General features: G+C 40.6%; 2 protein-coding genes across 7 annotated transcripts in view; one reads left to right on the forward strand and one right to left on the reverse strand.

Moving 5' to 3' along the window:
* PEX3 (peroxisomal biogenesis factor 3) overlaps positions 1-772 on the reverse strand; it is a 34,393-nt gene extending 33,621 nt beyond the window's left edge. For 3 of the 5 annotated variants that reach the window (XM_047770049.1, XM_047770048.1, XM_047770046.1), the window contains exon 1: positions 436-767. In XM_047770049.1, the coding sequence (XP_047626005.1) occupies positions 436-508 (73 nt within the window). In that variant the 5' untranslated portion in view covers positions 509-767. Of the gene's footprint in view, positions 1-435 lie in introns of all 5 variants that reach the window. The other 2 variants (XM_047770047.1, XM_047770050.1) reach the window with 2 other exon arrangements.
* A 38-nt stretch (positions 773-810) lies between these two features.
* ADAT2 (adenosine deaminase tRNA specific 2) lies at positions 811-25,446 on the forward strand. 2 transcript variants are annotated; one of them, XM_047770054.1, is made up of 6 exons: positions 811-1,000; positions 11,152-11,256; positions 14,312-14,462; positions 16,404-16,510; positions 22,225-22,297; positions 22,404-22,995. In XM_047770054.1, the coding sequence occupies exons 1-6, from the start codon at positions 905-907 to the stop codon at positions 22,445-22,447; spliced, it is 576 nt and encodes a 191-aa protein (XP_047626010.1). In that variant the 5' UTR covers positions 811-904; the 3' UTR covers positions 22,448-22,995. The 2 variants fall into 2 exon arrangements, with proteins under 2 accessions (XP_047626010.1, XP_047626009.1); XM_047770053.1 differs by lacking the exons at positions 22,225-22,297; positions 22,404-22,995 and adding an exon at positions 24,893-25,446 and having other exon boundaries at positions 812-1,000.

Here is a 25,446-nt window from a genome sequence, read left to right on the forward strand (position 1 = left end):
TTATGAAACTTCTGCAATGGGCCAATGCCAAACAAAGTACTAGGAGTGCCAAAGAGAAGTGAAAAATCTCACAGGAAAACAAAAGAAGAGAATTCAAAACAAAACATGTATCTACAAGAGAAAGGTGCCTCGAAAAGGAAAGAAAAAAAAAAGAAAGAAAGAAAAGAAAGAAAAAGAATGTGGTGGGTTCTTCCAAGGTCAGTGGTCAGTGTGCAAAAGGGGAGAAACATAGTAATGGGCAGTGTCAGGGCAAAGGGCACAAATTTCACAACCGCAAAGATGTCCAGAACCTTGGGGGTCTGTCAGTCACCCCGTTCCCCATCCATGGTTGAACGAATCCTGCACCATGGTTCCCTCCCCTCTATTTTAGAAGACAGACACCTCTCTCCCAAACCCCTTCTCCCAATGCCCCTTTCCAAGAATGCTGTCACCCACCTCCAAGAACCGTCCCCAGGAAGATGCATTTCTTTTTGTGACGTTTCAGAAAATTCCACGTAGATCTCAGCATCTTCAGGCCCTGGGGCTGCGGGCTGCCTGGAAGGTAGGGGGGGGGATGGCTCCCCAAGAAACCGTTTCTTCGTCACCTGGCCCGGAAGACCCGGCTGGACCGCCGTGGTCCCGCTCAGCGTTCTCCAGAAATCGCAAACGCGACTTTCCGCAGGGACTGTCACCGGAGCGGGAAGGGGGCGTGGACTAGAGCCGGGCAGCTGCGCTTTCCGATGCAGCCGGCGCGCCGCCGCCGCCGCTCACTGGTCCGGGGCGCCAAGGTCCGTCCAGAATTCGCTCCCGAGTGCCCCATCGTTCGACTCCCCCGGAAACGGCAGCCCGCACCCGCCGCGTTCCGTTACCAGCGTTCCTTCACTGCGGCGGCCTCTGGCGCTGCGCGCAGCGGCCCGCGTGCAGAATGGAGGCCAAGGGGGAGTCCACGCCGGCCGCCGACGGCGAGTGCTCGGTGTCCGCGGAGGAGACCGAAAAGTGGATGGAGCAGGCGATGCAAATGGTGAGGGGAGTGGAGTGGCGGATGTATAGGATGGGAACTTTTCCCCCACTTATCCAACTGGAGCATTTGTGTCGGGATACGGAAGGTCCCAAGGGTGCTTCCTAGCTAGTCGCTATAGTCTCGATGGCACTCACATTCTCTGGGTAACAGCTGGCTGTGTTGTTCTGAAATTTTCTTTAGCCCATTTTCACAGAGGCTCTGAGGAAAGGAAGAGAGGAATACAGGGATTATTTCTTTTTTCACCCGCTGGAATTATGCTTCAGACTTAATCCCTGATCTTCGGGGGCTCCTGCACGTGCGTGCTGCGTCCCCTTCTTTCGTGTGGACACACTCGCAAATCCGCGAAATCACATTATTTTGTGTTTATGACCCCTTGAACCTATCTACTAGAAGGTAGAAAGCTGAGGATGTTTCTGGTAGAGAGCACGATGAAAACAAGTCCCTGTACAGAGCCTCCCATTTATTCATTCATCCATCCATCCATCCATCCTCCCGACCTCTGTTCTTTTTTACTTCTTTCCTTCGCTCCCTTTAGGGCTCCTGGTTAAGGGAGGGCTCCAATCAGATCTGTGTGTAATTCAAGCTTTACCCAGCGAACTCTTTAGTAGGGATAAAAGTGTGTTTGACATATATCTATAAGTACATAGATCGTGCCCACACACATACACGCATATATATTCTTTGACACTTGTTTCTCATAGTTTTTTGAAAGTGACTCACAGTAAAAAAAAAAAAATCTGTTTTGTATCACAACCCAGTAAACACACACATAGCCATAATTGAAGCAAAAGTTTCACAGACCAGTGCTTAGCAGTCCCATGTACAATTTTTCTGGTATTTCTTTTTTGTTTCATTTTGAAAAAAATGTTGGCCACGACCTACTGATTTGATTTCATGACCCGTTCTTTAAACCTACATCCACATTTATTTCCTCCATTAAACTAACAAGATACATAACTTTCTATCTGCTACTGTAATGAATGATCACATATGCCTTTAAAAAATCGACTTGTAATTGTATGAATTTATACGTCCTGAACTTCTTTTATGTTGCCAAATTCTCCCAGTTGGAGACAAAGAGTTTTCATGTGGTATCAAAATCTCACTTTCCTTCATTTCAATAATGTCGTATGCTAAGTAGTTTTCTTTCTTTCTTTCTCTCTCTCTCTCTTTTTTTTTTTTTTTTTTTTTGATTTTTAGGGCCGCACTTAGGGCATATGAAGGTTCCCAGGCTAGAGGTCCAATCAGAGCTACAGCTGCCAGTCTACGCCAGAGCCACAGCAATGCAGGATCCAAGCCATGTCTGCGACCTATACCACAGCTTATGGCAATGCCAGATCCTTAACCCACTGAGCAAGGCCAGGGATTGAACCCATAACCTCATTGTTCCTAGTTGGTTATGTTTCCAAATTCCTTTCTGCTGCACCACGATGGGAACTCCTGGCAGCGTCTTAATAAGTAGTGAGGATGATAATGAATGCACGTGAAGGCTAAACTATCTTAGATTAAGCTGCATTTATATCTTCCTATGGGCGAGAGATCTGGAGGGCTGTGGATACTGCAATGGGAAGTTAGAATTTGTGGTCTCTTGTGTTTATTTTCATTTGCTTTGGGAGCTGTCAGAGTAATTATGTGAAGCTTGCTTAGATGAAATTTTGAAAGATGCTGCCATCAAGGGCTCAGTAGTGGTTCCAGAAACAGTGGAGTTTAATCATTCATTGAGCTTTTCCACTTTGAATATCAGAAATGTGTTTTCTTTCCATCTTTTCTTTTCCTGTAAGCATCTGTGGTCCTACCATATTGAAACATTTCACCCACCCACCTCTGCTGTATTCTCTAGATTTCTGGACCAAACATTTCAATCTTATTACTATCTTTTGGTATGACCTTGGGCAAGTCATTATATACCCCTAGGGTTTTGCTTTCTGCTCTATAAAATGGGAAGATTGAACTCCAAGTATTTCTAGGATCTCTCTGGCTTTGACATTTTTGTCCCTTGATTGGATTAGAAACACCCAGGGTGTGATTACCTAGTTTATCTACACTGGGTCAAGGAGGGCCTTATCGTTTTTTTTTGTTTTGTTTTGTCCTATAGTATTTATTTCTTCCTGGCCTTGGACAAAGGGGAAAAAGTGCTTGTCATAAATCTTATGCCTTGTCCAACCATCCCCTCCCCACTAAAGAAACTTCAGATCTCAAATTACTTTGAAAAATTGTTGAAATAATTGAAAGTATAGTAGGTACACAGGAGAGTTTGAGATTAGACCAGAAACATAACTAGTGCCAAATCTGGAGGCAGCAAGATAATCTCTTATGTATACCAAGGAATTTGAAAGTGAAATGTCTAGTAAGCATGGGATAGGGAGGATACTAACATCCTTATACCATTTGTACAGAATCGACATATTTATATGGTCAGTTCAAGTAACTAGAGTGTTTGGCTCTGATGTTAGTATTTATTAGGAGAGGACTTGGAGGAATTGGCGTGGCGATGAGCTCTTCTGAATATATGACCAAAGGCAAAAAATATTAAGGAAAAAACAGATAGTCCTAATTATATAACTGTTGAAATGTCTACATATTAAAAAGATAAGATACAAAGTAACAAAGCAAATTACAAAGAGAAAAATACTTGCAATATATATAAAAGGACAGGTTTGATAATATATAAACAACCTTTACAAACTAATAAGATTGATACCCCATTACTAAAAAAAAGTCAAAGAATATGGACATGGCAAAAACATGAACAAAAACGTGAATTTTGTAAAAGAAATACAAATAGCTGGCAAGTGAACAAATGTGTGATTTCACTAGTAACCAATTAAATTCAGATTTAAAAAGTACGTTTTTTTTTCACCTGTTAAATCAACAAAGCTGAAAAAAATTATGATGCTTGTTGCTGGGAAGGGTGTGTGTAAGAGGAGTTGGCTAGTTGGTTGCTGAAATTGGGGCAACCTTTTAGAGGAAAACTTTGCTATGTATGCACAAAAATGCCTTAAAACTGAGTTTATCCTTTGATCCAGTAATATCTGTATGGTATTTTTTCCAAATGAAAATATTTTCTTTTTCTGATTATATAAATCATAATCATGCAAAATTCAAACTGTAAAAAAAATTTAACAAATTAAGTAATAATTACCTAAAAATCCTACCATCAGAGATAGTGTCATAAATACTTTGAGTGCCCTTCCATATGTAAACAGGTCTATATACCTTTTTTATGTTAAAATTCTGTGGTGGGTTTTTTAAAATTTATTTGTTGACATATGTATTTTAAAACAAACAGAATTATGTATTCTCTTTATGATTGTGAACGGCTTTCCCCCCCAGCCTTAAGTGTTTCTTTTTAAAAAAAAATTTAATTTTGTTAGAATATAGTTGAATTAAAATGTTGTATTAGTTTCCAGTGTACAGAAAGTGAATCAGTCGTACATATATAGAATATATATATTCTTATTTCCCATATAGATTATTACAAACTATTGAGTAGATTTTCCTGTGCTATGCAGTAGGTTCTCATTAATCATCTATTTTATACAGTAGTGTGTAAATGTTATTCCTGTCCCCTCCAAATTCTTCCCTTCCCCCGTTGTTTCACCTATGGTAACCATAAGATTGGTTTTGAAATCTCTGAGTTTGTTTCTGTTTTATAAATAAGTTATTTTGTATCATTTTTATTAGATTCTATGTATAAGTGATATCATATGATATTTGTATTTCTCTGTTCTACTTCACTTACTATGGTAATTTCTAGGTCCATCCATGTTGCTGCAAATGGCATTATTTCATTCTTTTTATGGCTGAATATTTCATTGTATATACGTACCACATCTTCTTTACCCATTTCTCTGTTGATGGACATTTCATGGATATTGTACATAGTGCTGCAGTGAACATTGGGGTGCATGTCTCTTCTTGAATTATGGTTTTTCTCTACATATATGCCTAGAAGTGGGATTGCTGGATCATATGGTAATTCTACATTTAGTTTTTTAAGGAACCTCCGTACTGTTCTCCATATGGCTGCACCAATTGACATTCCCAACAACAGTATAGGAGGGTTCCCTTTTCTCCATACCCTCTCTAGTATTTATTGTTTGTAGACTTTTTGATGATGGCCAGTCTCACTAGTGTGAGATGATACCTCATTGTTTTGACTTGCATTTCTCTAGTAATTAGTGATGTTAAACATCTTCTCATGCATTTTTTTGCCATCTTAAGTGGTTTTTTGTTTGTTTGTTTGTTTTTTGCTTTTTAGGGCCAAAACCAAGGCATATGGAAGTTCCCAGGCTAGAGGTTAAATTGGAGTTGCAGTTACCAACCCACACCACAGCCACAGCAACTTGGGATCTGAGCCGAGTCTGTGATCTACACCATGGCTCATGGCAACGTTGGATCCTTAACCCACTGAGTGAGGCCAGGGATCAAACCTTCGTCTTCGTGGATAGCAGCCAGGCTCATTACTGCTGAGCCACAACGGGAACTCCTTAAGTATTTCTTATTTTGGCTTATTTTCCTCTCACTCCCATCCCACAGTACTTTTATTGCTATGAATAGATGACCAAAAGGGACAAAGGATGTATGTATTTTGAAGACCTCGAGACGTTTTTAGATTGTCTTCTAGAGCCATGCTGTCCAGTACAGTAGCCACTAGCACATGTGGCTATTTAAGTTTAAAGTAAGATGAAATAAAATTAAATATTCAGTTCCTCAGTCCCATTAGCTGCCTTTCAAGTACTCAGTAGCCACACATGGCCAGTGGATACCACAATGGACAGTGCAGATCAAAGGACATGTCCATTTCAACAGAAAGTTCTGTTGGACAGCACTGGTCTGAATGGCCACAATTCTATCACCGGTGTGTAAAAATGTTCTGTTCTACTTCTCTTCCCACCAGCCCTGGAATTATCACTGTTTCATATTTGACAGTGTTACAGGTGAGACGTAACATCAGTGCTACTTTTCTGGTTGTTCTTTGATAAAGTTATCAAACTTTAAATAAGGTATCTACCCTTCATTGTTGTTTTGTAAAAGGATTTTTCATGACACTTTCCTTTTGGAGGGCTAAGCTTATAATAAAGGTTATTGTTTTAATCCTCACAGCATATCATCCTAAATGTTTAGGCTTAGAAACAAAAGAATAAGGAACAGTGTTGCAGTCTTATGTTCCAGACACAATGCTATATGCAGAGTGTTTCCTACCAGCCCTGATATATAAGCCCTACAGTACCCCTGCCCTAGGAGGTGTGTGTTATTACTGACCTCATTTTCAAATGGGGGTGTTAAGGTTTAGAGTTAAGTAAACTTCAGAAAGTTAGGGAGCTGGTAAAGATGGGGCTGTGATTTGAGCCCAGCCACCGTCTTCACCTCCTGTACTGTGCTGTGCTTGGCTGCACAGTGCTCTCCGGTCTACCCCCCTGGATCACTCTGCCTGTTCACTTTCATCCCACTGTGTATGGAGCATCCTAATTTGGATTTTTTTTTCTGTGAATTTCCTGGACATGTCTTCCTTGGCCCAGTTTTATTATTTTAATTTTTAAAAAATTACACTGTAGGAACCCTTTGTATTGTATAGTTCTTTCTTGGAATAATTCATAAGGAAGTGATGGAGATATACAGGGAAGTTCTTCAATTCTTTACAGTGGCAAAGAACTTGAAAAATAGCCACAGGTGCTAGTCAAGCAATAGGGGACCAACTAAATGAATCATACATATTCATGCAGAGAAGCACTCTGTAACCTTAAAAAAATCATGTGCTAAAAAAATATGACTCAACATAGGGAAATCAAAAGAGCAGACTGCCCAATTGTATATATAGTATAAATCTATGTGGCTTTTTAGAAAACTACAAATATGTATATGCCGGCATAGAAAAATTTCTGTAATGGAATTGTAACAGTGATCATATTTTGAAGTATTGGGATTATAAGTGGTTTTTATTCATTGATGTGTGGATTTCTTTACCCCCACGTTTTCTGCCTTGAATGTACTTACTTTATACTTAGGGAGAAAAGAAAGATTGAGTATGTATACATTCTCAGAGACAGAGGAGAAAGGTTGCAAGTTTTCTGGAATAAATCAATTGGATATTATTGTAGTATGCATTTTATGGGTGTCTAGTATTTGCATAATATGGTGCTAGGTCTGAGGGAAATTCAAAATGAAATCAAGCATAGACCCATGCGTTTTAACAAATGTGATGTGATTGTTTCCTATGCATTCGGCCTTGTGTTGCGTGCTAGGTCTGCAAGGGTGAGCAAATCAGGTTTGCCTGTGCCTGGATCTGGTGCTGGCCTCCCAGGAGATCGTAGTATTTAGCTGATGAAATTAAGCCACACACATATCAAGAAGTTAATAGTAGCAAGTCCAGGGTCCAGAGTAAGAGACTGATATAAAGTGCTCTCAGATAATAGGTGACAAAGTCCTGAGCAAGATACTTTCTTAACTTTAAAAAGGTTAAATAGGATGTGAGTGGGTGGAAAAGAAGAGAAAGGTTGGTCAAAGCAGAGGAACCATCACGTACAGAGAACTGGAGGACTTGGTCTTGGGTTAGGAGGTGACACAGCTGTCTGTTTAGATCAGGGCCTCCTAAGTGGGGCCCAGGTTTTAGAGGGGGCTGTACACCCTGATACTATATATAAAAATGTTGTGTGTACGTACCTTTTTCATGAGGGAGGATCCATAACTTTCATCACATTTCAGAGGGGCTCCTAAAAGCTTAAGCACTAGGGGCTTCAAAGGATAAAGGAAAGTGAGGCTTATTTGGTTGGCTGGCAGGGAGAATGGGTGGTAGTTAGGAGGCTCTCAGTGCCAGGCTGAGGAATTTAACCTTGTTCGCAGGAAAAGAGAACTTCAGAGAGCTGTTAGCAGTCACAGATGTAGTGCAGTTTGACCTTTTGAGCATTATTATTTTCTAAGAGTTGTTCTGGTTGCGTTGTCTTTTCCCTTTTTTTTTTTTTTTTTTTTCTCTTTTGTAGGAAATGTATCTGGGGACATGTCAAGAGTCTACCCACAGTGCAGTCTGCCCCCTCCCCCCACTACCACCACATCACTAGAAAGTCGTTTATGGGAGTGATGGCTTTAGAGAAACTACAAAGTCTCTTCCATCCTAGAGCTGTCATTATTTGTACCTGGTGGCCCCTGTTGTCTAGAGTGAAGGAAGTGGCATTTACAGAGCAAAAGAAATGACATTAAAGACATTTAAGACCAGTGTTTGGGCCAGGAAGAAGACAGATTTCATTCTTCAGTTTTGAAAGTTGGGTTAATTTATGAAAGACCAAGTTGCTGTTTTAAATAGTAACTCAGCCTGGGCCCCTCTCAAAAAAGATGAGGCAATTAGAAACTTACCTACATACAGTTCAGACCCATTTTGCCTGAGCTCTTGTGCATTCGTAAAGAAATGTTCAGACTTGACCAGAAGAGTTGGGACCATTGGAAAATATGAGATGGGATGGACTGAAAATTCTTTTCAGTTTAGTTAAATTTATTTTGAACTTGACAGCAAAGCAAATGTGTGTGTGTGTGTATTTGATATATGCGTATATACACACATGCATTTTATATGTGTATAAACACACACATCTATACATTTTTTACTGAAAAGCATTTCACCTAAACTCATTTCTGTGGAGTTTGGGGGTTGTTCTCACCTCCTCCCCAACTTACCATTCCAACTGCTCACCCCCTCACCCTCAGCTTGGCAGGCTAGGCCATTCCCCATTGGTAACATTATTGGCCCTTTTATTTATTTATTTATTTATTTATTTATTTTTGTCTTTTTGCCATTTTCTTGGGCTGCTCCCTCGGCATCTGGAGGTTCCCAGGCCAGGGGTCAGATCGGAGCTGTAGCCTCTGGCCTACGCCAGAGCCGCAGCAACGCGGGATCCGAGCCTTAACCCACTGAGCGAAGCTAGGGATCAAACCCAAATCCTCGCTGGATTCGTTAACCACTGAGCCACGATGGGAACTCCCTACTGGCCTACTGTGTAGTTTTCCGTGGATGGATATTGTGAACTTTGTTTAATTGGGTTGCCCCTTGAAGGACATTTGGGTCATTTCCAGTTTGGGGCTATGATGAATAAAACTCTTATGAACATTTATGTCTGTATACAAAATTTTGTATTATAAGAACATAAGGTTTCATTCCCCTGGGTAAATAAATGCCTAGGACTACAATTGTTGGGTCATATATTAAGTGCATGTTTGAATTTTTAAGGAACTGCCAAATGACCTTCCAGGGGGGCTGTACCATTTTACATACCTACTGGCAGCGTGTGAGTGATCCTGTCTCTCTGTCTTGCTGGCATTTGACATTGCTATTTTTTATTTTAGCCGTCTGGTAATTGTGTAGAGATATCTCATTATAGTTTTAATTTGCATTCCCTAATGGCCAATGATGTGAACATCTTTTCATATACTTATTTGCCATCTGTGTGCCCTCTTTGGTAAAATATTTGTTAATGTCTTTTGCTCATTTTCTAAGATTTTTTTTTTTTTTTGAGCCTTCTTTGTTCCAGTGGCTTCTGTAACAAATTATCACACGCTTGGTGGTTTAAAACAACACAAGTTTGGGGTTTGGGTCTTAAATGTATTGCTCATTCAGTTTTGAGGGACGTGAACTTCTGTGTGACCCACACCCTTATTAAGATAAAGTTTTCACCACTGCAGAAAGTTTCCTTATGTCCCTTTGCAATCAATCTACACATCCCCTTTCATGAGGCAACCACTATTCCAGTTTCTTTCTTGGCAGTTTAGTTTTGTCTTTTCTAGTACTTGATGTGAAGGGAATCACACAGGATGTGTGCTTTTGTGTTTAACTTCTTTTATCTTAGCATGTGGAAGACTCATCCTTGTTGTGTGGATCTGTAGTTTGTTTCCTTTTATCTCTGAGTAGGGAGAGTTCCATTGTGTGAATAGGCTACAGTTTGTTTATTCATTCTTTTGTTGATGGACACCTGTGCTATTTCCAGATTTTGGCTATTACGAATCAAGCTATCATGAACATTCTTTTACAAGGTGTTTTTTGGTTTTGTTTTTGGGTTTTTTTTGGTGGACACAAATTTCCTTAAATAAAAACTTAGTTGTGGAATGGGCTGTATGTTCTCAGACTATATGGCTGTTCACTTCTTTTTTAAAATTTAAAATTAAAAATTTTTTTTGGTTACAATGTGCATCAGCTTGATGTGGAATCTCAGTGCAGACAAGGGATTGAATCCAGGCCACAGTAGTGAAAGCACCGAGCCCTAACCATTAAGACTACCAGGGAACTTCCATATGTTTACTTCTTAAAGGAACTTCCAAAATCTTTTCCAAAGTGGTTGTGCCCTTTTTTCCTAAGTTTTTATTGTCTCACCTAGAGCAGAAATTGTGGGCACAGGGAGATATTCAGTCTGGTCACCTTTATGCTATTGGAACTCCAATTTTTAAAGAAACAAAAAATTAAGCAAATAGAATTTCAACAAGAATTTTAATAAAAGACTTATACATGTTACTTATTCTACCTCTTTGCAGATAGGTAGATAGATAGATAGATAGATAGATAGATAGATAGATAGATAGATAGATAGATATACTATCTCAGAAAAGGTGCACAGACTCTGGAATTTAAGAATAAGACTTGGAGTTCCCATCATGGCTCAGCAAAAATGAATCCAACTAGGAACCATGAGGTTGTGGGTTTGATCCCTGGCCTTGCTCAGTGGATTAAGGATTTGGCATTGCCATGAGCTGTGGTGTAGGTTGCAGACGCAGCTCAGATCTGCTGTTGCTGCAGCTACAGCTTCGATTGGACCCCTAGCCTGGGAAGCTCCATATGCCATGGGTATGGCCCCAAAAAGGGAAAAAAAAAAAAAAAAAAAAGATTCAATAGCAGACTTTTGGTCACTTCTGCTTCCAATGAGAAGGAAAAATCAGGGACCTCAGGACCTATGAGGGGGATTTTTTTTCCTGAGTCCCCTTTAATATGGACACAACAGAGAAAAAAGACACTAAATAACTGAACAATGTGTGGGAAAAGCAAAGGCTGAGCTGCATTTCTCTCTGCTCTGGTGTTTATTCTTGCATATTCTGCTGAAGCTGTGTCTCTTCCTCTCCCATCATCTTTTCATGTATTGAACATTACATCTTAGATTTTCCACTTTGTCTTTCAGGCCAAAGAAGCCCTAGAAAATACTGAGGTTCCTGTTGGCTGCCTCATGGTCTACAATAATGAAGTTGTGGGGAAGGGAAGAAACGAAGTTAATCAAACCAAAAATGTGAGTTGAAGAGTATAAATGCAAACATATGGCAGTGATGGTAGGCGTGGGGTGAATTTATCATAGTTGGAGAAAAGATGGGTCTGTGTAGAGTCCTGTAGGTATCATTGGGATAGTTGCCCTAAACATCTCTTTTTTTTTAATGCTTTTTTTTCTGATTATGAAAGTAACGCATGTTGATTTTTTGTTGTTGTTGTTGTCATTTGGCCTTTTCTAGGACCGATCCCACGGCATATGGACGTTCCCAGGCTAGGGGTCGAATCAGAGCTGCAGCTGCTGGCCTACGCCAGAGCCATAGCAACCCGGGATCTGAGCCGCGTCTGTGACCTACACCACAGCTCACGGCAACGCCGGATCCTTAACCCACTGAGCAAGGCCAGGGATCGAACCGGCAACCTCATGGTTTCTAGTCAGATTCATTAACCAGTGTGCCACGACGGGAACTCCTGCATGTTGATTTTTTTAAAAAAATTCGGATAATTCAGAAAAATTTAATGAAGCAGTAAATTCTTCAGGTCTGATTTTTTACTTCATGGGGTCTTGCTTTAACACTTGAGCAAAACCCAAAAGGGGCTTTTATTACATCAGAGTGTCTGTGTAGAAGAAATGAAACCATCTCCATTTTAAACAAATGTAGTATGTGAAACTTCTACTTTACAAAGCACATCAGTTTAACTCACATCACATTCTTTAGTACCTTGAAATAATGTGTTCCTCCTAGTAAATTAAAAAATTACCTTCAACTGATAACTTTGGAAGTAAAAAAAAGATTGTGTAAAAGAAACTCTTCCTATATCAGGTAAAGTGAAATACAGTCTCCACCACATGCTGTCTCTGTACCTACAGGTGCTCTCTAGCAGCATGCGCGACTTGAATTTATGGCATTTGGGTTGAGACGTGTATGAATTAAGGCAGCACTTCCTGAAGTGTGTACAGTAAATACGAATGAAGCATCAAGGTTTAGAATTATGAGAAATGCTAGGTGGACTCAAGGATACTTGTAACCTGCATACCACTCCCTCGGACTTGATCTTACCTGGGAGCCAGAGAATGAGCTGGTGTGGGTGCTGGTGCTGTGAGGACTTTAACGTTCATCCGTCACACCTACAAAAAGAAGACTGAGATTGAGTAAAACACAAGCAAAGAGGAACCCAAATTCCCAAAGCAGTTGTTAAGTGGATATCAAAATTCCTGTGTGATAAGGAGTGAACCATAAAACAGCGATTAGTGAACATACAGATTGTTATTTGGGAGTGGAATTCTGTATTTTAAATACTTGTCGTATCTCTCTACTTGTATTTTATGGTTCAGTGTGACATCTTTCACTTTGAGAACATTGGCTGTCCTAGCAACATCCATCTAACCCCTCAGGGACCTGGGTTTCTTCCATATTTGAAATTGGCCTGGATTTATTTTTACTATTCTGTGTTCTATAGAATAGTAATTACCCTATGATTACAGTATAGAAAGACTCTTGACCCCAAATGTGGAGACCTGAATCCTACTTTTGGCTCTGATACCATCACCCCCTGTCACCCCCTCCATCATTTCCCCCCCATTACCTCTTAACTTCTGGTTCTTCAGCAGTTTAAAAGAGTTGATTGAGATGGTTTAGGTCAACAGTTATTTATTGAGAACAGTGGGGAGATTTGATTCAGTAATTTTGAATCTGATTTTAAAAAAGCACCCAAGTTGGGAACACTTTTTAAAAATAAAAGCAAGATTTGATTCAGTAATTCTGAATCTGATGTTTAAAAGCACCCAGTTGATTCTGTGTGTAGTCGGATTAGGAAACCTCTCCTCTAAGGTACCTTCCAGCCCTGAGTTTCTAATTCTGGGCCAGCTGTGTTCCCTTCTGCCTTGGCCACTGTTCCAACCCTGTTCACACCCTGCCCTAAGTCACAGGTAAATGAATACCTTTCTGTTTGCCCCACCAAATTTTATGCTTTATTGAGGACAGAGACTTTTTCCCTCACAAAGAGTTTAACACAGTGGCTTGTCCATACTTGACACTTAATCTAAGTTTATTGATCAACACAATTATCATGAATATAATAAATAATTATCACATAGCAGAGTACACATATAGTCTTATGCATCATTGTGCCTCATATAATTCAGATCACTTTATGAGATATGGATACCCGTGTCCCCCGTTTAACCATAGGGGAAACCAAGGCTTAGAGAAGCTATGTAACTTGCCCAAAGCCATATAATTAGTAATGTCACAGTCAGGATTGAGATTGAAGTGTGGTTGATTCCAAATGCTGTGTGATTTTTCCTGTACTCTACTGCTTCCACGAGGTGTCTGAAACTGATACCAAATATCTGCTTCTCTCTAGAGTCTGCCAGTATGTAAGCTCTCAGCCCAAAGAAAATGTAAGTGATGACATTCCAGCGATATTCTAAATATAGATTTGCTTAGAGTGAGGTCAGTGACAGCCTTGAAAACGCATTTGAAACTGGAGTACATGATTATGAAAATTTCAAGCTTCCCTTAAAATATTCAGAAACCATAGACATATCTTTTTCTTTCCCTTCCTCCCTCCCTCTTTCTTTCTTTCTCTCTATAGCATTTTCATTGAAATGGTGTCCCATAAAGTACTTTGATATATAACTAAGTATAAAAAGAGAGCACACTTGGTGTAGCATCTCAGATTGGGTGTCCTTGGTGAGGTTCTGGTACTTGAACTAGGAAATACACTGTCAACTGCTAAGTGTTTCCGGAAATGTTTATTTGCTGACACGTTGGCAGAAGCGATGGGCCTTTTTGTCTATTTTATTTATTTATTTAAATTTTTGGCCTCCCAAAAATTTAAGCATATGGAATTCCTTGGACAGGGATCGGATCCGAGCCGCAGTCATGACCTAAGCCACAGCTGTGGCAACGCCATATCCTTAACCCACTGTGCCAGGCTGGGGATCAAACATGCATCCTAGTGCTCCCAAGATGGCGCTGATCCCATTGCACCCAAGAAGGAACTCCTCTTATTTATTTTTGAATATTTAAAAAATACAGTTACATGTAGCCAACAAGGCAGGCACCTCTTTTCAGGCTACTCGACATGCAGAGATGGTGGCCATCGACCAGGTCCTAGACTGGTGTCGTCGAGGTGGCAAGACTCCTTCGGAAGTGTTTGAACGCACTGTGTTGTATGTCACCGTGGAGCCGTGTATCATGTGCGCAGCTGCTCTTCGCCTGATGAGTATCCTTTGACTTTGTGGTTAATGGCTTGCACTCTTTGTGAACTTGGAAATGGCCAGACACATGACCTGTTTCTCTATATCAAAACACTGACTTGGTAAAGAAATTATAGGAGGTGCACATTATAAAATATAGTATCTCTTGGCCCAAAAGTTGTTTAGATTTCTGAGTTGTAAAGTTGTCCCCCCGCTTTTTTTTTGTCTTTTTAAGGCTGCACCCATGGCACATGGAAGTTCCCAGCCTAGGGGTAGAATTGGACCTGCAGCTGCCGGCCTATGCCAGAGCCACAGTAATGCCAGATCCAAGCTACATCTGCAACCTACACCACAGCTCATGGCAACATCAAATCCTTAACCCACTGAGTGAGGCCAGGGATTGAACCCGGTCATAGATACTAGTTGGGTTCGTGACTACTGAGCTATGACAGAAACTACCCCTCTTTTATTTATTTATTTGGTTTTTTTTTAGGGCCGCACCTGCAGGCATAGAGATTCCCAGGCTAGGGGTCGAATTGAAACTACAGCTGCTGGCCTTCACCACAGCCACAGCAACGTAGGATCCGAGCCGAATCTATGACCTAGACCACAGCTCAGGGCAATGCCAGATCCTTAACCCACTGAGAAAGGCCAAGGATCGAATCTGCAACCTCACGGTTCCTAGTCGGATTCGTTTCTGCTGCTCCACAACGGGAACTCCCAGCCCCTCTTTTTTATATATCAATAAACATATAGCTATTAAATAAACTTGAGCAAGGAAAGCTTAGAACTGACTTACACTCTTGTGTCAAGATAAATCATAAAGTAGATTATAAAACAGTGTGCATAGGAAATATGCACCTGTTTGCCTTTGGATAAGAGATGATAGGTGATTTAAAAATTTTCTTTCTCTGTTTATATGTTTTTATTGTTTATTTTTGCCATGAATACCTAGTATACAGAATGTATGAAAAAATTTTAAGTCAGAGGTAAATGCAAGGTAAAAAACAAACCATTTATAATATTGTAATTGAAGATAAATGGGAAATTGATAAAGCTACAACTCTCTGAATTCTGTCTTTCACAGAGTAACACAAATGTTGTGTGGCAAATTAGCCTCTAAAGATTTTTTTCTCATTTATTTTATTTTACTTATAAAGTATAGTTGATTTACAGTGTTGTACCAATTTCTGCTGTATAGCAATGTGGCCCAGCTACACACACACACACACACACACAAACATACATACATACATATATACATATATATTCTTTTTCTCATATTTTCCTCCATCATGTTCTATCCCAAGAGATTGGATATAATTCCCTGGGCTAAAGATCTTTTAAAATTCATTTGATAATTCAACAACTCAGTTTCATACTTGCATTTTTAATGTACTTATTTTGCTATGTGTCCGTGAATCATTTTATCACTTTAAAAACAACACAGAGAATTTTGAGTATGATAAACAGTACAATTTCCACTTTATAAACTGTGCATCCTGCCTTACAGAGTGGATCCACTTTGGTCTGATTTGACCTGAGCCACAGGTTATATTTTATTTGAGGAAAGAACAGGGAAAAATCTGTGATTTTAAAGAGGTGAAAATCCCTGGATTAAATTCTTACCTCCTTTCTGGTTCCAGTTCTCCTAATGATTCCAAAAAAAAAATAAAAAAAAAAAAAATAAATCATGTAGGGAAGACAAGAAAGGGCACAAATCTGTGAGCGTTTAGCACCTACACATCTAGTTTTCATCCCGTTTGCAAGTGTGAGGCATTAATTTCTAGGTCCTTTAACTTCTTTTATATAACTGGATTGTATGATTTTTAAGACTGAGCCTAATTTTGCTTTGAGAGGAAGGCATGGGCTTTCCTCTCCAGGATAGCTGGTATAAACCCACAGTAGTTTTGTCACAATACACACTTGAACTGCATGTTCTTGGCAGGACCTTAATTCTTTCTTAGAAATCCCGCTGGTCGTCTATGGCTGTCAGAACGAACGATTTGGCGGCTGTGGCTCTGTTCTAGACATTGCGTCTGCTGATTTACCGAATACTGGGAGACCGTTTCAGGTAACATGAACTGTGACACTTTTTCTTTCTTTCTAATTACATTGCCCTCATTATGGGGTTTGCAAATAGCTAGTGTGTGATCAGTCTACCAAGAAGCCGCACTGTACCCAGATGGGCTTGTGGGACCTTGGGTCCCAGTCATTGATGCCTCAGTGTACGAGGACAGGTAGTTGTTTCCAGGGGAATGTCCAGCTGTCTTAATTAACAAAATCCCTACAGAAGGAGAGTTCCCAGCCTTCTGAGATTTCCTCTGGTGGTCATCACCCATGCCCACAGCTGTCTTTGAGGACACCACCACTGTGGGTGTCCCCTCCATGCGTGTGCTGGCCTCCATGCTATACCAAATTTGGGTGAAGCTCAGACTATGTCAGTGACAGATGCTATTTAGAGTGAATGAGCAATATTTTTGCATAAAATCAGTCATTTTGCTTGATTGCACCGTACTATTTTTGGTGTCTAGCAATCAATACCTGTGTTGTCATTATTTTTTTCCTGCCTTTTAAAAAATGTTGCAACTCCCCCCAGACCCAAGAATCCACTTAGAAGTTATACTTTTCTTAGAACCGTGCCACTTTTCCCAAAGTTTTTATGATTAAGTCTGTGAGTGGTAGGAATTTATATTTCAGAGTTCAGTCTGTAGACAAATATCAGTTTCTATAAACTGGTTTGATGGTTTTTCTCTCCAAGATGTAAAGTTAATCCTAAAAGTGTGATGCTTTAAAAAGAAAAGGACTTAAATGCTGGACGTGGTGGGCAGTCAACTTCAAAGATCTCAGATATTCTTGGGAGAATATTAAGTACCTATGAAGGGCTAAATTTGGCTGAATCCCACTGAGAACAAGTTTTGGAAAACATTCTAAGTTTCCCAGCTGAACATTGGCTTTCCTAACACCTCCTGCGCTTGTGAGCATAGATGACTTTTGAAATCCCAGTAGAAAATAAACTATAATAGGATGATGAAGAGTAACCAATACAGTTAGCTTGATCATTAAAAAAATCTGCAGAGTGATTTGCTTTTTCCAGTCACTTCTATCAGTAGTTCAAATTTAGCTTACATAATACTTTGCAGGTGAATTGCTGACTCTACTTCATTTATGAGAAAGATCTAAAGCATTCCTCCAGGGTTCTGGGCAGAACAGAGATGAGCCCTTGGATATCGACATGGGTGGAATGTTTCTGTCCAGCATGCCGGTTATGTCAAGTGCACAAACACGCTCCTCTTGTGCTCGTCCCTGCACAGAATTGATCTAGCTGAACCAAAAAAAATAAGTTCATTTGCAGTGTGCAGTGCCGACCAGGTTGGCTCCATCAAAATGAATGGCCATAGTTTGAGCCGTATCTCCAGATTTAATGCAAACCTTTTTTTCCGCAGTGGTTTGAGATTCTAAAAAAAAATCATTGGTACCCCCAGACTTCCGGATGCTGTGTTTTCTTCCTTTATTTGGCTGGGTTAGGTGGGGGGGGGGGTTGGAGTTGGGGAGGGAATTTGTGAGAGGTGGGATGCTGTTCTTGTAATGCAGATTCTTTTAATAGTGTATTGCAAGCAGCACTAAAGTTCACAGAGGAAACCTATAGAACTATTCTTTTCAAAGAAGTTGGCGATTAATTTACCTTACCTGTCTTGTTTTTAAAAAATATATTTTAATAAGAATTTTTTTTATTAAAGCCACGCATGTGTAGCTATAATAGATGCTTAAAAAGATTATCTTGGTTCCTTAGAAGGACCCAGTTTCCTTCACCGTCTGTAACTCAGTGGGGCTGGTCCCTGAGTGCACATTAGAATCACCTGGAGGGAGTTCCCGTCGTGGCGCAGTGGTTAACGAATCCGACTAGGAACCATGAGGTTGCGGTTCGGTCCCTGCCCTTGCTCAGTGGGTTAACGATCCGGCCTTGCCGTGAGCTGTGGTGTAGGTTGCAGACGCGGCTCGGATCCCGTGTTGCTGTGGCTCTGGCGTAGGCCGGTGGTTACAGCTCCGATTCAACCCCTAGCCTGGGAACCTCCATATGCCGCGGGAGCGGCCCAAGAAATAGCAACAACAACAAAAAAAAAGACAAAAGACAAAAAAAAAGAAAAAAAAAGAATCACCTGGAGAACTTGGACACACACCCCTGTGGTCCCCATCCCAGACCTACTGAATTGGAAGTCTTGTGGGGAGCGGAGCATTAGTAATTTTTTTAATGAGCTCCTAAGCGATTGCACTGAGCAGCCAAGGTGGAAGACCAGGGTCTAACTCCACCTGAGAGAAGAGCGGTTTGTGCAGGTGGGTGCTTGTGAGAGGAGAAAGGCGAGGGCCCCGGGGGCCAGGAACATAGCATCTCCAGTAGGAGATGCCATTCTGACCCACTTGGTTAGTACTGAGAAGCCAAGAGGGAGGGAGTTCTAAAGAGAAGCAAGTGTGGCCAGCTGTCTCTACGACTGCAGCAAGTTGAGGAGGGGAAAAGACCAGTGTATTGGTTGGTAGGTCCCTTGGAATGCCTGAGAGGGTGCTTTCAGCAGAGTCCTGGGGGCACAAGCTAGCAAGAGTGAGGTTGAGGAGAAACTGAGAACTGCCAAAGTGATGGCCATGATTTGGGAATGTTCTCAGGGAGGAGCAGGAGCTTGTGTGGGGGACAAGGTAGAAGGAAGGTTATTGGGTATTTTGTTTCCCCCAGCTTTATTGAAGTATTGCCATGGAGTTCCTGTCATGGCTCAGTGGTAACAAACCCGACTAGTATCCATGAGGACACAGGTTCAATCCCTGGCCTTGCTCAGTGGGTTAAGGATCCGGTGTTGTCGTGAGCTGCGGTGTAGGTCACAGACATGGCTCAGATCTGGTGTTGCTGTGGCTGTGACTGTGATGTGGGCTGGCAGCTGCAGCTCCAATTTGATCCCTAGCCTGAGAATTTCCATGTGCCATGGATACAGCCCTAAAAAGACAGAAGAAAAAAAAAGACAAAAAAAAAAACAAACCCAAAACAAAAGAGAAATATTGTTGACATGTAACATTGTATGAGTTTAAGGTGTACAGTGTGTGTATTGCAAAATATTTGCCACAGCAGGGTTAGTTCACACATCTTTCACCTCACATAATTACCATTTTGTGGTTAATTATGTTATGATGAGAACACTTAAGCTCCACTCTTATAGCAACTTTCAAGTATATGGTACAGTAGCATTATAGCTATATAGTTATGTAGTCACCATGCTGAAACTTATTCCTCTTACAACGGAAAGTTTGTACCCTTTGACCAAAGTCTCCCCATTTCCCCACCCCCTCTGCTCCTTGCAACCACCATTCTACTCTGCTTCTGTACAGAACATATTATATATATGGTCATACATATGAATATTATTCAGCCATAAAAAAGGGTAATTCTGCCATTTTCAACAACATGGTTGGACCTCAAGTATATTATGCTAAGTGAAATAAGACAGAGAAAGACAGATGGTGTATGACCTCACTTACCTGTGGAATCCAGATATGACCAACTCATAGGAAAGGTTATTTGTTTTGAGGGGGAAGGTTTATGTAGGCTTTGTAGACCCAGGCAGGAGCCTACTGAAAGCACAAGAGGAAAGGGGGCTCGTCTTGGGCAGTGGCCCACCCTCACTGGGCCCTGTGCTGTTCCCTGCCCTCTCCTGGGTGCTGCTTCTCGGTGGACAATTCCCTGGAATCTCCATTCATTGGATGACTTCATGCACATCTGAAGCATGCAGTGCATTCAGAACAGACTCCTGGGAGCCTTCAAAGCCCTATATATGTTTTTTTTTTCATTTTTAAAGTTTTTTCAAGTTTAGTTGATTTACAAGGTTGTGATAATTTCTGCTGTACAACAAATTATTCTGTTATACATGTACACACATCCATTCTTTCTCTGATTCTTTTCCCACATAGATTATCACAGTATACTGGGTAGAGTTCTCTGTGCTGTGCAGCAGGTCCCCATCGGCCAATCATTCCATAGCCCTCAGTGTTCACATGCCAATCCCATACCCCCAGTCCATCCCCTCTCTCCTACCTATTCCCTTTGGTAACTGTAAGTTTTTCAAAGTCTGTGAGTCTGTTTCTCTTGTGCAAATAAATTAACTTGTATCCTTCTTGATGATTCCCCATATAAGTGATATCATATAGTATTTGTCTTTTTCTGACCTACTTTGCTTAGTATGATAATCTCTAGGTCAATCCATATTGCTGCAAATGGTGTTACTTCATTCATTCTGGCAGGTTAATATTCCATTGTAAATATGTACCACATTTTCCATTCCTCTGTCGATGGACATTTAGGTTGCTTCCATGTCTTGGCTATAAATGGTGCTGCAGTGAACACTGGGGTGCATGTAGCTTTTCGAATTATGGTTTTCTCTGGATAGATACCCAGGAGTGGGATTGCTGGATCAAATGGTGATTCTATTTTTAATTTTCTGAGGAATCTTCATACTTTCCATAGTGGTTGCACCAATTTACATTCCCACCAACAGTGAAAGAGGGTTCCCTTTCCTCCGCACCCTCTCCAGCATTTATTGTTTGTAGACTTTTTGATGATGGTCATTCTGGCTGATGTAAGGTGGTACCTCGTAGTAGTTTTGATTTACATTTCTCTAATAATTAGTGATTTTGAGCATCTTTTCATGTGCTTTTTGGCCATCCATATGTCTTCTTTGGAGAAATGTCTATTTAGATCTTCTGCCCATTTTTTAATTGGGTTGTTTGTTTTTTTGATATTGAGCTATATGAGTAGTTTGTATATTTTGGATATCAATCCCTTGTCAATTGCTTCATTTGAAAATATTTTCTCCCATTCTGTGCAGAATTTTATTGCTTTAATTTCTTTCCTTATGTTCCCTGAATAATAAATCTCTCCCCCATCAGCTGGTTTTCTCACTCACAACCTGTAGTTTATTCCTGCTTTTTTTCCCTGAGGTGATCTTCTAAGCCTCTTTAAATATTCTCTATCATTAAGGCAAGTTTAAGTTTCATCTCCTTCCTGTGATCACCATTTCTCATTCTTTCACACGTGAATCTCTTCTTTTGAGTAATCTACCAATGGTAGAACAAACTAAACACTTAAAAGCCCTCTGTCGTAAAGATTGATTAGTTTTTTCTGTGAAGAGCCTGAGTGTGAATATTTTAGCCTTTGTGAGCCACTTATGTCTCTGTCACATATTCTTTTTTTTTAACCTTTTAAAAATATAAAAACCATTCTTAGCTGACCATTTTTTAATTTGTGGGTTGCCAACCCTAGCTCTTTAGAATCAAACGCTTCAACACTTAATGGGTCACTGGTAAAGAACAGCAGAGAAAAATAGCTCGATGCTTAATGAGCACTTATGATATGCCAAGTATTTATCAGGGGTTATCTTATTTAATCTCATTTAATCCTCACCAAGTCCTTTTGAGTTAATTGCTGTAATTACCTGTATTTTACATATGAAGGGACTGAGGCATAGATAGTTTAAGTATCTGACCCAAGATCACCTAGCTAATAAGTTGTCCTATGATCACACAGGAGTTGATTGAGAAATAATAATTAGTTGATTGAGAGCGATGTTTAATTGAGGCTGTACATCTATATTTTTGGAACTGTACTTCCTTACCCATGTTACTGATCTCCACAAGGTGTATTAACGTGATCTGAAACGTGTTGACATAATTGGGTATATATTGTGGGTTTCGTGGGCTAGAGCACACATTTTCCCTGGCCTGTGTTCCTTCTCAACTCTCTCGTTTCATCAGTGCATCCCTGGATATCGGGCTGAGGAAGCAGTGGAAATGTTAAAGACTTTCTACAAACAAGAAAATCCGAATGGTCAGTTTTTCCCTATTCTATATAATGTACTTCACTTAAATCAGTATGAGGAGCATCGGCACAGGCTACCTCTTCATTTTTCTCTCTCTTTCTCTTTTTTTCCCAGCACCAAAATCAAAGGTTCGGAAAAAGGAATGCCAGAAATCCTGAACTTGCTCTAATGAAGGACTCGTGCCCCTGGACAACATTCTTGGACTGAAAGCTGTTGACGTCGTTAAATAATATGTTTATATATTGTCCTTAACCCATGGGAAATGGTTTCTCATCATTTGCTCTGCTAAAGGGACAAATGAGCACTTTTTAAAACTCTGACAATGTAAGCAACTCTTAGCTTTTCCACAAGCTGGAAGAACATTTTTAAGAAGAGGAAAAATTAAAGATCAAGGTTTTAGAAATTACGAAGCCCTGCCTACTCTTCCTGCAGAACCATTATGCTAGGTCCGGGAAAGGTGACTCTCAGAGAATGTGTGTCCAGACTCACCTGTGCCACCCTGCAGACGCCTGCTCCAGGCCTGGCCTTTCAGACTCAGACCCTTCCTTCTGTGCAGCCACTATGTTCTCCCAGGGCATGGGGAGCTCATGACTTCTTTGGAAATTGTATATGAGTCGTATACATATAGACCATGATTATATGGTCCTTAGAACAAATTTTTGCTTTTATAAAGCACTTAGTGAAAATACATACTTTTCAAATAGTGCTTAAGCGTCATTTTAAAATTACAGCATACTGCTCTAATAAGACCTTATTTATGTCTTCTTTGAAGACGAAGTATCTTAAGAATAAAAGATCAGTGCATACATGGGACAGTTCTTTGTTGTCAAGCAGTTCCATTGTGCAGGCTTCTTTCGTTCACTGAATCAATGAGCAAAACAAAGAATTGCCCTTATGGACCTCGTAGTCTAGCAGGAGGAGACAGATAATGAACATGATAGATTACCCAGTATGTTAGAGGGGGATAAGAATTATGGCAAAAAGAGAACAAGGTAGTGAGGTTGGGTGTGCCATTTGGTGGTGGGAATGCTGGTGGCAGAGTTAAATAGCATGGTTAGTTTCATTTGAAGTCAAACACAGTTATTTCTTTTTATGAAAATCCAGACTTAGAGGGAGTTCCTGTTGTGGCTCAGGTAGTATCCATGAGGATGCAAGTTCAATCCCTGGCCTCGTTCAGTGGGTTAGGGATCCGGCATTGCTGTGAGTTGTGGTTGTAGATGTGGCTGGGATCCCACATGGCTGTGGCTGTGGCCTGCAGCTGCAGCTCTGATTTGACCCCTAGCCTGGGAACTTTCACATGCCGCAGGTGTGGCCCTAAAAGGCAAAAAATAAAATAAAATAAAATAAAATAAAATAAAATCCAGATTTAGAATTTCAAATCTAAAATGTGAATGTGTGAGCAAAACCCTTGGAAAGGGTATCCAGCACGAAGTCCCTGATGGTCACACTTCCTGATTGCAGCTGGGGTTGCCTCTGATGTCCTATAGCTTTGCAGAGCCCCACAGGGAAACTCTGTGTCTGCCCAGAAGAGGGCCTCGCTGTTCCACCAGAAGCTCTGCTCCAGGCCCTGGAGGACAGCTCCTTCTCTGTTGCATTTATTCAGTGGATTCATTTCCTTGATGCAAAGCATCTGTATTTGTTGGTGTTGCCTTTTGAGCGATGTCTCTGACTTATTTGTTTTGAATTACATTACAGGCTGGAATGTAATTGTGGCAAAAGTATTTTTGTGGAGCCGAGAGTAGCAGCTGATCACAGTTACATGCTTCAGAGGATTTATAATTGCTTGGTTTTGTACATGTGTGTTTTTAACTGCATTTGAGAAGCTTTAAGGAAGAGAACTTGCATGATTTTAAATGTATAATTGTGTTATGTGTACCTTCTCTTCAATTTCACCTACTGTAAAAATTATCTTCTCATTAAGTTTTAGTGCTTTGACTAGTTTATTCCTTTTTTACAACTGGTCACAGTTCAGTTCTGCCCCCTATGCTTTTCTGCAAGTAGACTTCATTGCACTTATTGTCTTTCTTATTTTCTCAGGGAATATTTGTAGACAAAAACAAAAACAAAAACAAAAAAAACAAAACCTGAAAGCTTTTTTCTGGAGAGTACCACCCAGTAAGTCTGGCCAAGCATCATTATGTCAAGAATGTTCCTGGTAAACATTTGTTACATAAGAGTATTGATTGAAATTTGGGGAAAAATGAAAAATACCATGAAAAGGGGACTATCTAGGATAAAAAGCCAAAGCCAAAAATAGTATCTAGGTATTTTTTTGGCTATACCTGAGGCATGTATAAGTTCCTGGGCCAGGGATTGAACCTGTGCCACAGCTATAACCAGAGCCACAGCAGTGACAACGCTGGATCCTTAACCCACTGAGCCACCAGAGGACTCCCATATCTGGGTATTTTAATCCAGAGATAGTTTCTACCAAAAGGATCAAGATAATAATAAAACTATAAACAGGGAAGGATAGAAAAGACTTATCAATATACATGTGTTCTGTCTTTGGTGTAATTTGGAGTGTGGATAAGTATTTCAAATTCTTAAGGATGGCTAAAAATTTTAATTTGGTTGTTACCGTTTTGATTCTGTCTCTCTAGGACTAGATGTATAGAAGAGTCTCTCCTACATTGTCGGTCTGAGGCATAGTTCCCTCCATTGCTGTGGGGAACAGTCAGTTTGGACGGAGCACTGAAGACCTGAGGGCAGCACCTCCAGCACAGATACAGGACCTCTGTGGGGTCACGGCCATGGAGGCCATGACAGCAGTTAGCAGTGGTGGTGAGGCGTTGAGGACGTGTGATGAGGGGATCCGGCTTCCTGAGTCGCACATCCTCTGGTTCCTTAGACATGGCTTCAAATATTAAGATGCTCCAGTTTGAAAAGCGGAATCCAATGGACTGATACCCGTGAAGTGTGTCAAGGACACCAGCTGAGAGGATCGTTTTGTGTATGAGTGAATGTTGCCAGTTGTGGGATGCACGAAGTTTTTAGAACCACAGCTTTGTTTAGAGAAATTAGTGGGAAGTGACTGCATCTAAGTTGCTAGAGTAGCCAGTGTTTACTGGTCTGTGCCCCGGACTCTGCTGGGAATGGGTGGTGTGTAATGCTTTGGCAGGCTTCAATCACTGATAAAAGATCATGTTAAAATATC

Source organism: Phacochoerus africanus, chromosome 2, assembly GCF_016906955.1.
Source record: "Phacochoerus africanus isolate WHEZ1 chromosome 2, ROS_Pafr_v1, whole genome shotgun sequence".
NCBI lineage: Eukaryota > Metazoa > Chordata > Mammalia > Artiodactyla > Suidae > Phacochoerus > Phacochoerus africanus.